At 34.6% G+C, this 14,280-nt stretch overlaps 1 protein-coding gene across 1 annotated transcript in view; it reads left to right on the forward strand.

The window, feature by feature from the left end:
* MUC19 (mucin 19, oligomeric) overlaps positions 1 to 7,751 on the forward strand; it is a 49,174-nt gene extending 41,423 nt beyond the window's left edge. Inside the window, exons 26-30 of the mRNA XM_019632758.1 lie at positions 2,862 to 2,960; positions 3,249 to 3,323; positions 5,242 to 5,337; positions 6,854 to 6,919; positions 7,669 to 7,751. Coding sequence (XP_019488303.1) covers positions 2,862 to 2,960; positions 3,249 to 3,323; positions 5,242 to 5,337; positions 6,854 to 6,919; positions 7,669 to 7,751 — 419 coding nt within the window. The remainder of the gene's footprint in view (positions 1 to 2,861; positions 2,961 to 3,248; positions 3,324 to 5,241; positions 5,338 to 6,853; positions 6,920 to 7,668) is intronic.
* Positions 7,752 to 14,280: the final 6,529 nt, after the last annotated feature.

Here is a 14,280-nt window from a genome sequence, read left to right on the forward strand (position 1 = left end):
ATTTCTAGTCTAATTTATAATATTACCATTAATATGGTGAGTGGATATCAAACAGTACTATAAAAAGTGGTACATTTTAGATAGAGGCAGCATTACACAAAAAGCTTTATGAGTCACAGTCCTACGTACTAAGTGACTTAGATTTTAGTCCCAATTTTGTTGCTGACCATCTGTGATCTTGAACAAATTACTCAACTTTTCTGAGGCCAATTCTTCATATGCAGAATAGTAATAATACATTCATTCATTCATTTGTTCATTCACTCATTCTATTGAGAAATACTTATCAAGCATCTATTATGTGGTGGAACTCTAATATCACTAGAGATATAAAGGTGAGTTAAAACAGAAATGCTCTCTACCTTCAGAAAACTACTCAGAAAGATGGCTATTAATCAAGTAATTACAAAACAAATGAAAACTTGCATCAATGACAAGAGCTATGAAGTACTTAAAATGGGGTGAGGCGGGTCGAGAAAGGATATGATTAAGCCAAGATGGTCAGGAAAGGCTGAAGAAAAGATGATTGAGTTGAGAACTGACCAATGAAGGATTGACTAGATAAAGAGGCAAGAAACCAAGTATAGGGAAATGCAAATAGCAGGTATGAAAAACTAAAGGAAAGCCAGAATGGCTGGGCAGTAAGAGAGGATCAAACAGAGAGAGTGTGTGAGATGCTTTTTTTCCTTTTTAAAATTACAAAACACTATAAAATTGTAAAGTGACATTACCAGAAAAAGAGTAGATTTCCAGTAATCTTCAATCAAAATTGAGATTGAAATACAGAAAATAACTGACACTTCATTATTTATGAAAACTTACTTTTAAGTCCATAGACCCCCCCTCAACGAACATTTAATAAATTCCTACCACATTCCTGGCAATGGGGCAGGCACTGAGAATGCAAAGATAAAAATATGGCCTCTTTTTTCAGGAATTTACTGGTAACTTCAAATTGATCTCCATGAACTGCTATATCAAATCATAAAAGAAATCCTAAAAAGTATTTCTCCTTTTCTCCACCCAACCCCTTATAAGCTAAATGCTACTTTGTAGGAAAATATTGAGGGCACAGATAACCAAAAATAGAGTGAAGTCAAAGGAATCATAAACTGCAAAATCAGCTTCTGCTTAACGAAGAATTAACTATGCCATTGTTGATACATATTTGTTCCATTTATTCTGTATTCAGTAGAATTGAGCACACACACACACACACACACACACACACACACACACACATGCACGCACACACATGCACACACACACTCATTGGAAAGTATGTTATAATGTCACTATTTTTAAAATAAAATGTGTTGTTACTGTCAACACCAAATAGATTGCAGAATACTATCTATTGAAAATTAACAAGCAAGCAATCTTTGTAGTTTTTTCCCATGAGGTCAGAAAAATTCACATCATTTTTCTTTTTCTTATCAGGAACAACTGTAAGTCTACCCAGTGAACTTTTTACTACAGGTTAGTATATAAACTCCTGGTTTTTATATGTTTAAAAATAGCTAATAGTATAAATTATTAGTAATTTGGGGTTTTTAAGAAAAAATTATATAAGATTTATGACTTTGGAAAAAAAAATTCAAACAAGTAGTTTACTGGGCTTTTCCCACTGGTTTTAAACTTTTTCTAGAAAACTGAATTTAGTTTTTGACCAGTTTCTGTTGATTGGCTATCATATGGTTTCCAGTTTTATTTTCTTCCTTATCATTAACTATTAATGTTACATCTACAACAGTACTAAATTATATCAAGCTCAATTTTTTTCAAAAAAGAATAAAGGATGAGAGAAAACATGTGTATCTAGTGATATAGTTTGTTCTTTATGTGTTTTTTAAGTATAAAAGTAGCAATTAGCTATTTCATGATATTATTTCATCATTATCACTATCATCCCTGAGTGACAGTGTCATTAGAACATGAGGTTCCATTTATTTGAAAGCAACTTTGTTGCGACAAATGTACTAAGACTTAGGGTGTCTCCACTGAAGATGCAGAGAACATGACTGTTAAAAAAAAAAAAAAGCAAGGACTAAACCAAAATCTTGGAGGAAAGTGTAATCAAACTTGTCAAAATAGAGTTCATACCCACCTGTGTGCAGCAAGTCAATGAGAACTAAATAGCTTTTGCAGTGAAGAAAGAGAAGCTATTTTATTGAAATCGTGCCACCCAGGAGAATGGGGAGATAGTGCTGAGAATCCCAACTCTTTGGTGGCTTACAGACAAGAGGTTTTATAGAGCAAAAATCATGAATAATTATGGGTAAGAGGTTTGGTGTCATGGGTCTTGCTGATTGGTCCTTGATTAGTTAAGCAGAGACTTTACATCTTCCATTCAACTGCTTCCCTTTTGGTGTCACCTTGCCTGGTTTGGGCAAGATTGTGGTATGCAGTCATTCTGCTTTATAGGCTGAAAAACATTTTAACAATGTGTGTCAATAGGTTACCTTGGTGTGCAGGGGTAGAAGGTATACATCTTGTGACTTACTCATTGCATGCTATTATTATTTCTGTTGTCTTGGTGACTTGTTTTTCCGGCAGTCTAACAGGTCCTGCCTGGGCTAAAAAATTTCTCATGGCTAACAGGGTGCTCTGTGACTTCCTTCTTGTGGCTGTTAGCTTACACTAACTTATAAACCTATTTTGTATAAAGATATTTTTGGAGGGTATTAATTCTCCGGCTTCAAAAGTAATTTTACAACACTATTTTAGGGAACTCCGGGCAGAAATCTCTGGATTCTTTACTCTATTTTCTATGGTAGGAATCGATTTAACAGTTAAGTCACCCACTGGTAATAAAATCCAAGTATACTTGAGGTGAGAAGTTCCTTTTCTGTTTTTCTCAGGCGTTACAAAGACTCCGTTTGTCATCACCTCCACAGCTGGAAGTGTAGGCACGACAGGAGTAATGGATGCCACGTTCACCAGTCCATGGCGCCTATCAGGTAAATCAAGTTCCGAACCAAGTACACAGTATTACAGCTTAGCAACTGGTTTCAGGCAATGCTTCTCGGTACAATATTTTACAAAATAAAGATAGCTGACTTAGGTGCAATATCAGACTTAGGTGTTCTTTATATGTAATTAAAATGTAGAGTCCTTTGTTTTTTTCAGAGGTTGCTTTCTTAAAGGACGTCACGTGGTTCCAATTCTAGGTGCCCATTACCTGGAGAGCTGTTGGTGCCCATGCACTTTTTCTTAGCAGGTGTTTGTTTTTATTTTACCTTCATCAGGGGCAACGGGAGGATCAGCGAGTACAACCCCAGGAGCTAAAGATGGAATCACAGGTGACACAAGCTTCCTAAACGGTGAGACAAAGAAATGGGTCAAATGCTGTTTCTTCCATAGCTTCTTTTCACACGTAGTCCTATTTCAAGTCAGCAACAACTGTATCCTGAATACAGCATTAGATAACTGGGGTCCAGGGTCAATGCTACGTCACCTTGATGACTTTGGAAAGTTTTTCAATAATTAATCTTTATATGTTAATAAAATATTAGTGTTATATTTCTATGGTACACTAACATCTCTGAATTTTGCTCAAATATATAACATAATTTAATCCACATTGACACCACAGTAGTTAGGCCTCTTTATTCCCTTAAGGAAGACAATAATCAAAAGTCTCAAAGCTGGCAGAACCAGGATTAGAACACAGACCCTTAGACTTCTATGTAATAGCTCCATATTTCCCTGATCTGTACATAAGATCATAAATCCAAAAAAAAAAGGAAAAGAAAGCCAGACGAGAATATACTTGGCCTTTGCCCTTTTGTATCACTGACTCAATTTCAACTATTGTTAGTTTCATGAATAAAACATTATTGATATATTTTAAGCGTAGATAATTTTGATTAAAACAAACAAACCTTAGTTCACTCCTGCTCCTTGTGCAGTCAGTTAATAATTTCAAGTACCTCTTACATCTTCTCTCTGCATCACATTTGCCTTTGCTTTTGCTCCGGTGTTAAACATTTCCACCTGATCTCTAGGCAGTTCCCACCTAGCTCACCTTCCCTTACCACAGTGGTGTTCAAAGTATGGTTCCCAAACCAACAGCATGGACATCTCCTGAGAACTTTTTAGAATTGCAAATCTGGGAGGCCCCCTCCCTAGAATCAGAAGCTCTTAAAGTGGAACTGAGAACAGTGTATTAACAAGTCCTTTAGGCAACTGATGCTTATCAAAGTTGAAAACATTTCCACTCCTTCAACAGTTCCCTCCCAAATTACACTTTAGTCAATACCACTAGCCAGAATGCAGTTCCAAAAACTCAACTGTCATCATGTCACCCCACTATTTAAAACCCTTCAATTGTCCTGAGTGCTTTTAGGATGAATAAAAATTCCTTTATATAGCATTAAAACCCATTTCTTTAGAATATGTGTGGGACTTCTCCTTATGCCTTTATTAATTAATTCATGGTCTGATTTTGTTTTTTCTACATTTATTTTCCCTTAGCAAATTTCTTGATTTAAAATTTATGTCCTGTATACTTTTTGGAATAAGACACAGTTGACATAAAAACAGTGTGTAATAAGATATAACCTATAGCAGCACAAATTAAGAAACTGGTTAATTCCAATTAGATCAGTGAACTGAATGAAATTTTAGGGTGCTGACTATTTATATTGTTTAAAATTTGAATCAGAATTATTTGGTTAATAATGACAAGTTAGTCAGTTGTCTTTTTTGGTTATCAGGTAGTAAGTACAGTGGCTTTAAACAAAGCTGGTGAAGGTTTGGCCCACAAACGAGTGCCATCCGGAACTGTTTGTTACTGGCCCATGATGTGATAAGAACAGAAACAGAGAACAAACGTTTAGAAACAGCAATTTGACACAATGATTTTATATCTGTTGAATAAAAGCTTATGTTATGGATGGTTTTATTGTTTTTAATTTTGTTTCTCTACTTTCATGCCGTTGTCTCAAAACTTCAATGTAAGGCAGATGGGAAATTTTACAATATTGCTTTTACCACGGATTGTTTGAGAAGCCAAAGTTAGAGTGTAAACGCTGGGGCTAGACGGCCTGGGTTTGGCTGCTGGATCTGCTGCCAACTAGCTAGGTGACCTGGGGAAAACCATTTAACCACATCTGTTAAATGGGAATAATAACATGACCTGCCGCCGAGGGTTTTTATAAGATTAAATGAGTGGATTTATAGCTAGGGTATTTTTTAAACTGCTGTGGTTTTTTTGTTTTGTTTTATTTTTTTCTTCAGCTGGATCAAATGCCCCTACTGCACTGCAACCTGTAAGTGAGAAACACAGCACACCCAGGGAGCCAAGCACAGGAGCAACAAGCCCAGGAAAATCAGGCAAGTCAGAATGTATACTTCAGCACCTATTAAATGGCACTCAACATATTACAGGTTAAAGGAAAGATTAAGATGTATGTGATATTAGACCATTTAGCTGCAGAAATCCTAGGGATCATTTAAAGATTTCTTTTATGTTGGAAGCCTCAATTTTGTCACATTAGAAAAGAAGAGTGACATGTAGAACCCTATAACTCAGAGAAGTAATGCCCTTTCCTTGCTGTTATGTCAGGGACCTCAGAAGCATCAGAGGTCTTTATAACAGCACATAGGAGCTAGAGCACCAGTGGAGACCCAAATGCCCCAGGCACAACCTCGGGAGGCAGAGCAGGGATGGAAAGGGGCGTTCTGAAGCCTCTTCTTACTGAACTTAGGGAAGTCACCAGGGGCTTCTGCTATGTTATTAGTTATTAGTAAATAACATATTCAGGACTTCACCATCCCTACATTTATGGGCTTCAGGGCAGTGTTTCTCTTACATCAGCTCAGAGGCGATTTAAAGCCAAGTATGTTACATTTCAGATTCCAGGACTCCTGCTTTAGAACTTCTCAGTCTGTGAGTCTGGGGCGGGGCTCAGGTCATGATTTGCAATATTGGTTATAAATCAAAATTGACTAGATAAACTTTTAAAATACGTATTGAAGAGCCCGTTACAGACTAATTGAATTGGAACTTCTGGAGGAAGGGTCCAGGTGAAGGGGACTCAAATTTTGTCACCCCGAAGCTTTCTTTTGGGATATTAATTTTAAGCTGGTTATTAAGACACAACTCAGACAGAGAAATCTTTGAGCCTCCCTCCTTTCCTACCCAAGAGATTCAGACAGAAAAACCCGCCTTAGGAAGGGAGCCTGGGCTTGATCACCTTAAGCATCTTCTTCGCCCTGGCGTTTGTCAGGAAGACTCCAAGCCTGTTAGCTAGATACCCCCTGTGGCCCATTGTCTCTGAGCTGCCCAGCAGGAATTTTTCTGCCATGTCTGTTCTGCTTCTCACCTCCCTGTAAATCGCCCATCCTCACTTTTGAAATCTAATACTCCATCCTCCCCTTTTCTCCTTTGGTCATAAATGTTATATATACCCAATGTTGCCTCACTGTCTTTGGCATTTTCATGTCTATGTGAATTCCCCATGTGCATGTGTTAACATTTTGATTTTCTCCTGTTAATCTGTCTCTGTTAATTTGATTATTAGCCCAGCTAGAAGAACTTAGAAGCTGAGAAGAAAAGTATTAATATTTTTTTAGCCCCCACAGTTAAAAAAATTAATACTTAAAAAAATAATACTTTAATTTTAAAAGCCTTATAGTTGGTTCCAATGGATAACCTGGACTGAGAACCATTGGGCTAGTATATCTATATTTAGGAAACAATCCAGGTGATTCCTATGATTAATTTTTGAGGGAACTTGAAATGGATAAGTGTGAACATATATATGAAAAGTATTTTGAAAGCAGTAACAGCACAATCTGTTCTGCTTAATTGAAGATCATGATATATATTTATTGTTTGTTTTTAAAGGGACTACTGGATCCTTAGCTGGTAAAACGACTAGAACACCAAGCAGTGAAGTGACACCATCTGAAGGCAAATTAGGTAAGTAGAAGATGTCATTCAGAGGCCATGGCTTTTGTCAAAAACGACAGTCTTTCATCAGAACCCTGGTGATTTTACTCAGTAATAATTAATTAATCAAGTACTATCAAATACTAACAAAAGATGTTGAATGGTATAACAATGATTCTTATTTTCAAGATTTTTATTTTTCTGGCTTCTCCGAATCTTCCCTTCAAAAGTACCATAGTACTGGATTGTTACAATAATGCATATGCTCTCCAATACTGTGTTTACCAGTACTAACAAGAAAGTCTGCTGGAACTACTGCTGGAACTGGCAGTATCAGCACAGCTAGACCACCTTTCTCGGCTTACAGCCCAACTGCGAACTCAGCAGATGAGGTGCGGGCTCACCTGGCCACTTTCGTGGTGCTCCATTATGAGCTCAGCTGAAACCTCAAGTTCTTACGAGGAGTTTAAGTGAATTTAGCAATGGCTATGGCTATAATTTTAGGATCAATGAATATGGGTAGTGGGAGTATTTTCAACACAAATGCCTATGTAGACTTAGAATTGCCAGTTAAAATACAGAATGCCATCTAAATTTGAATTTCATATAAATAAGGAATAATTTTTTAGTATAGGTATGTCCCATGCAGTAATTGGAACATAAGTTGTTTGTTGTTAATCTGGCATGCAAATTTAACTGGTGCTTGTATATTTATTTGCTAACTTTGGCAACCCCAGTAGGGACTGAGCACCACTGTTCTTTCCAATTAGGAACAACTGGAGGGGAAAATGCAGCCACCACTGGAGCTTTTGGTGAAAACACTTCTGAAGCATCAGGTACTGAAAGGATATAATCAAAATAAATCTAGACAATAGAAATGTGATTTCTTTACTTAAAATTTTGTCAGAGACAAGTTTTCCTGGGGAATTTAATTATTATTATTTGTGTAATTTCAAAACTAAAGATTAGAAATAAATCAAGATCTATTTACTATGTGTATCACATAATGCTCTAGAGAATATAGGAGCAGAGTAGAGTAAGATACTTCTCTTAGAACTTGATTTTTGAGCAATAGAAATGAATATTTATATACACTCAAAGGCAAAAACCATGCAAGGCAGAAGATAATCAAAGTCAAAGAAATTTTCAGTGACAAATGTTGAAGTGGGAACTCAGGAGGAAGTTCTAGTAATAGGACTAATAAGTTGGTGTTAAAAACAATAGAATTATTCTATTTTGAAAAGAATATGATTTAATCAGTGCACTATGACTATATATATATATATATATATATATATGGACTGTATATATATATATATATATATATATGTGTATATATATATATATATATATATATATATATATATATATATATGCTTTAATTTGAGCAAAAACTGAAAATACAAGTAAGCTGAGTAAAATTTTGGGATACATTTAATTTCAGGGAAATAAAGAACAGTCATATTTCAAGTATTGAGGAACCAGAATTGAAAACAAAATCTTCTTCCACCCAGAGACCCTGTCCACAAAGAAAACACTTTTATTGTTGAAAAAGCATTAAACCAGAATGTAATAGAAATCACAGACAATTTGCTAAATGAGTGTAAAGACAGAAAGAAATCTCACCAAGCAGACACAAACCATTACATATATGTTCTCAAGAAAAATGTTAGCTGATCCCAAAGCAACAGAACTTGATAGCATTTATTACAGGTAGTTCATCCTAAATTCACCTGGTAATTGGGGTGACCATCTGGTTAGTTAATTGGTTTTCTACAAAGAAAAAATAAACTTCTCCTATCTTGATGACAGGGGGAAGTTTTGTAACCAGAGGAAGATAGGAGAAACATCTCCCTTGATGTTTACATTTCAAAGAGATAGCAACCAGGTCCCTGAAAAAGACATTCTTGGGTCATAAAGACAGCAAGAAGTTTCAAAGGCACAGAGAAAGAACTCAAAATAACTAATTTTCTAAAGTAAATGTTCTAAGAGAAGGAAGAGGGAAGTGACTTGCCTTATTTTCAACAGAGAGAATTATACTTCTCATTTAAAGTTTTTATTTTTCCTTATACAAGCCACCTTCATAAGATGATCAATTTTATATTTTAATTAGCTAACTTTTTTGTTTCTATTATAAAATTAAGCCATGCTGGGGTATGGAACCACCCTGGATCTGGAGGTGGCAGCACCCCTGAGCAACCAAGCTCTGGACCCACAAATCTTTGGAAATCACACACGTCTGGACCTGACTTTTCAGTTGTTTTTAACTATACATCTCTCAGCAGGGTGTGATCTGGTCTACGGACCTGATCCTTAATTTTCATTGATGCTCTTAGATTTGAGCATAATTTAAGCTCAAGTAACCAATGGAAAATTAAAAAAAAAAAAAAAAGAAAAGAAAAGAAAAGAAAAGAAAGAGTCAGGGAAATGATGGTTACATACATTTGAATCTACATATACCGCTTCCTACAAACCATATATATACACAGAGAGCCCAAACCTACAGTGTTTAAGAGAGAGAGAGATAACTCAGGCTCTAAAGATCAGGAAAGGTGACTCTGGGGCTTATAGTGGAGCTGAGATTTAGGTCAGGGAATGCCAGAAGAGGGAAGTAGAGATGCTTAATAGTGGTAGAACATAGCATCAACTAGGATTCATCCCAAGGAATAAAGGGCCCCACCCAAAATATAGTATACTGAGAAAATCTGAGACCTGGCAAGTCAGAGCACTTGTGGGTGGGGAGTTGAAATAAAAAGGGTTGGAAAGTTTATGTAATGAGATCTGGCAGTCTTGGGAAGGCATTTGACTGCTTGTCAAGGAGAGAGGCGTATTGGAAAATGGTGGAATTCTTGGAGCCTGAATGTCAGTGGAAAAGAAAAAAGTATTGAAAGCCAAGAGTCTCAAGAAAACAGGATAATAATTAAGAATTAGAACAGACAAAGGAAAAGTGCCACTTACAAAAGAAGCCTCCCTTCACCCTGATAACATAAAAGAAAGCTCTTGATCTGAGAAATCTGGTGATCCACAACCAAAGCTTCTTTGCCTCCCACTGCAAAAGATCTGCTATTGTTGTTTCAGGAAAATCCAATGCAAAAAAAGAAAAAGAAAATTACATTATTTATATAAAGCTATTCCTTCTCATACATTTTTAGTAGTTTTCAGCAAGCAAATTCTAAAAATTGAGTCATGAAGCAGCGTTATAGAACAGAAAATGTTCGTCTACCCCGTGCTAGCAGAGCTAAATACCGAGAATAGCAGTGGAGAAATGTTGGCTATTTTATTGATGAATGGCACCATCCAAGAGAACGGGAAGCTAATGCTCAAAAGCCCAAACTCCTCTATGGCATTAGGTTACAGATTATGTAGGGCAAAATCACAAGATGCTGTGAGTTAGGCACTTGGGGTCATGCTGGGAGCTGATTGGTCGGAGGTGAGGTAAGGGTACTGAATCATTTCTTCAGGTCTTGAGGACAGTTCTGAGGTTGGTTCTGGTTTCCCTCTGTCGGGTCTCATGGGAAAGGAGTTGGGGGCCTTTCCACCTTAGGGCTCAGGAACTAAAACATAACTTAGGTCAAGATGTTATCTTTAGCCTGCCAGTGGTCCAAGCCTGTGACCATTACTTAGGTTCTGACTACTGTCTTCTGCTGCATCTGGGGTTGCTGACTATTGGGGGAAAGGCTACATCTCTTGAGTGGTATGTATAAAGAGAGAGAGATGGTTTCTAGAGCTAGGAATTAAAACTAAATTTAATCAAAGTCATAAGGACCGTTGGTTTCAGCAGAGGAATACTAAACTATAATATTAACATGAATTTAAAATAAAGAAGCTACTGCAGCTATAAAGAGACATTAAAATTATAAATTAAAAACTCAGGGTAAAAATAGCTGTTAACTGGAAATAATAAAAACCCAAAAGAGAGGTTGAAAAAAAAATTATCTCAAAAGTAAAGGCCAAGGAACAAGGTACCCAACAGAGAATATAATAAATAAGACTGAACATATAGCAAGGGGTTAGAGGATAAAATGGAGAAGAACCCCACTCTTCCAAAAAATTGCAGACATTTTAAAAAAAGATAAAGTGAATCAGAGTCGTATGTACAGGACACAGACAAAAATGTCTAACGTGTATATTATTGCAATTTCTGGAGAAGAAAAAACAATGAAACATTATATTTAAAACTGTAAATTAGTACACATTTCCTGCAATTAAAAAAAAAAGATTTCAATCTATATCTATGTTAAAAGAACCTACCGTATACTGGAAGAATTAATCCTGAACAGTCAATTCTATCACTTATTTTAGAAAACTGTTAGACTTGAAAGATAAAGAAATTCTCTGGACTTCAAGGCACATCAACAAAGTTATTTACAAAAGAAAATCAGGGTAGCATCAGATTTAAGAATAGAGTAGCTTTTATAAGATACTCAAGGAAGGCAAATATGGGCCAAGGGTTTTATATAAAGCTAAGTGTAAATTAAGTATCAAGGCTACAGGAAAATAGTTTAAAACAGGAAAGAACTTAGGGAATTACGTATCTATGAGCCCTTCATAATAAAATCACCAGAGGATGAGTGTAGATCAACAAAGAAATGCTTTAAAAATTAACAAAAAGATTATTAGCACTATTTTTAACTTACCTCTAAAACTAGAACAAATGTTGAAAGAAAGGTAGAAAAAAATACATAAATGTTACATATTTGACCAAGTAAAAATATCACATCAATAAATAGGAATAAGAAAGATAAGATAAGCTTATTGATTTAAGTAACAGGTAGTAGTAAAAAAAAATTAAAGCTCATGAACCAAATAACAGAAAATTAAGTTTCTTAAAGAGTAAACAAAAAAGCATTAAGAAATAAAATGGTATTTACTTAAATTGAAAAATACAGAATAGAAAGAGGAGAATAAAAGAAGAAATTATGCATTAAATGTGTTGCTGTTTACAGGGGAGAACCAATAGATACTAGTTGAAAGAAAACTGGGATGATACTACTGGGATTATATAAAAACATTACTATAAAAATATAACCTTTCTAACTATCAAAAGACAAGTAAAAAAGAAAAAAGAAAAAAGAGAGCAATTTAAGAGTTTGCATAGCAAAAGACAAATGACTGAAACTAGAATCCAAAAGCACATTAAAATAATTTCAATAAAAATTTTACTGAAATTTTGCTTCAAAATTTTGAAATCCATTGATATAGTTCATTATACTAATAGCTCTACAAAATAAAAACAACTAGCTATCTACATAGAGGCAAAAAGGGCATTTGATGAACAATCAGTAACTAATTCTGATGAGGAAAAAAACAACAACAACCTGCCAAATGGGTGTCCATGCTCATATGTAAACATTGCTCCTAGAGCCAATATGCAATTAAGTGAGCGAATCACTTAAACTCTTTAGCCTCTGTTTTCTTATCTGCAAATGTGGGCAATGTAATCTATTAAGTGGGATTGTGATGAGCATTCAATGAAATAATAAATAAATAAATGTCAAAGCACATTTTTTGAAATGTATAAAGAGTAATAATTATTATTACAGAAAAGTGGACATTTCTGTAATCTATAGTTGAAAATTAATTTAAGTCAGAATTGGTTATCTCATAGTTTAAGAAATTCTGTGAATGAGCCCTTTCCATTTTTTCCTTTATAACAGGTACAACTGGAACATCAGCTGGTACAATGGGTAGAGGTGAAAGTATACCCGGGTTACCCAGCAGTGGGACTACAAGTTCTTCAAATAAGCAAGGTGAGATTAAACACAAAAAAGTCACAAAATCTTGAGTTGGTGTAGAAATTTGTTTATAAATGACTATAAAATAGAATATTTATTTAGTTGGAAGTCTTTCCTGCTTGAAAACCTGAACAATGCATTTCAAATATTATATGAATCAATTAGGAAGATTGCCATTCAATTCTTTGTCTGTTATTCAGTATTTATACATTATTGAGGTGAACCATGATGTCCCAGATAATGACAGTGATCTGACAGTTCTGATATTCTCCATTACTGAAGAAGACTAATGCAACATTTTAAATCTCATATTCTTATGTGGCCAATTTAGAAACCACTGGAATATTATTTGATACAACTATAGTGGAGTTAAGTAAAAAAACAATAGTGACAATCTAACATTTCATCTTATATTTGGTTCTTAATGATGTTTTTGAGTTAGGAACTTCTTTTGAGTTACAGACTTTGCTCATCCAGTTAGTTTCTTTATCTGAGATCTGCATTGCTCTACACAAAATCACTTAGACAATAAGCGAAATAAATATAGGGTTAAAAATACTAAATAATTATGAGATGCTATGTCAGTGATTTTTGCATTTCATTGATTGATAATATAACTTTCCTGTAATAGACATAATTAAGAGCTCAAAAAATTTTCTTTCTTATCATCAGTGTTCTAAACTCTGTCTCTGAAAGGTTGGATACCTCTGTTTCATTTAGTTGCATTTCTTGAGGTTATATTATTTCTTGATAATTGTCTGCTAGTTGTTAAAAGGTCATCGGATATCAACAAGGATTTCTCAAATTTCAAGTTAGAAATTTTCTTTTTGCATTGTTTTGCAAAAAAACTACTATCATTAGTATTAGAAATTTTTGTAGTCTTTTAATATTAGAAATTGTCATGATTTAAAATATTAACATATATTCCATAACTTATTATTGAACAGAAAGGTGATCTAAAACATTGAGGAACAGATTTCCCCATTTCTGAGAATAATTTAATAAATAACATTGGCTTCTGAATTGTCTAAAAATTTAGAAGAGTTTGCTTCCTAAAATCTCTATGCATTGGTTTATAAACGTCTTCTTTTGTAGAATTTGCAAGTAGTACATGACCATACCTAATTTATTCAAATCTTACCTGTAAGGAACATATGTGAACTATGCAATGGGTATTGCCACTCCTACTAAACAATGTTTGTGCTTCATAATACTTAACTTCTTTCAAAGTGCTAAAGATGTAGATAATAAATAAATAAATAAATACACAAACAAAGAAAGAAATAAGATTAGTAAATATTTCTCATGAAATAGGCAAATCTCATGTGCTTGAAAAATATATTGGTAGAATAAATTAATACTTTTTTTTTTTACACCTGAGTTTTTACTGGTATAACTTAACTGATCATACAAAGATATGAGGCAGTCATTAACCATCATATAATATCATTTGTGAGTCATCTTAATCCATTTTAGCAAATATAAAAATGATAATCAGAAAAAAGTACATTAAGTATAAAATGGACAAAATATTTTCATGTATATTTACTTACTTGAATCACATAAGCACTCTGTACAATTGACAGTATGTTAGTAATTATTCACATTGTATGTGAAAAGTCAGTGGGTTTATTCCAGTCACAGAAT

Source organism: Hipposideros armiger, unplaced genomic scaffold (assembly GCF_001890085.2).
Source record: "Hipposideros armiger isolate ML-2016 unplaced genomic scaffold, ASM189008v1 scaffold_1170, whole genome shotgun sequence".
Lineage (NCBI taxonomy): Eukaryota > Metazoa > Chordata > Mammalia > Chiroptera > Hipposideridae > Hipposideros > Hipposideros armiger.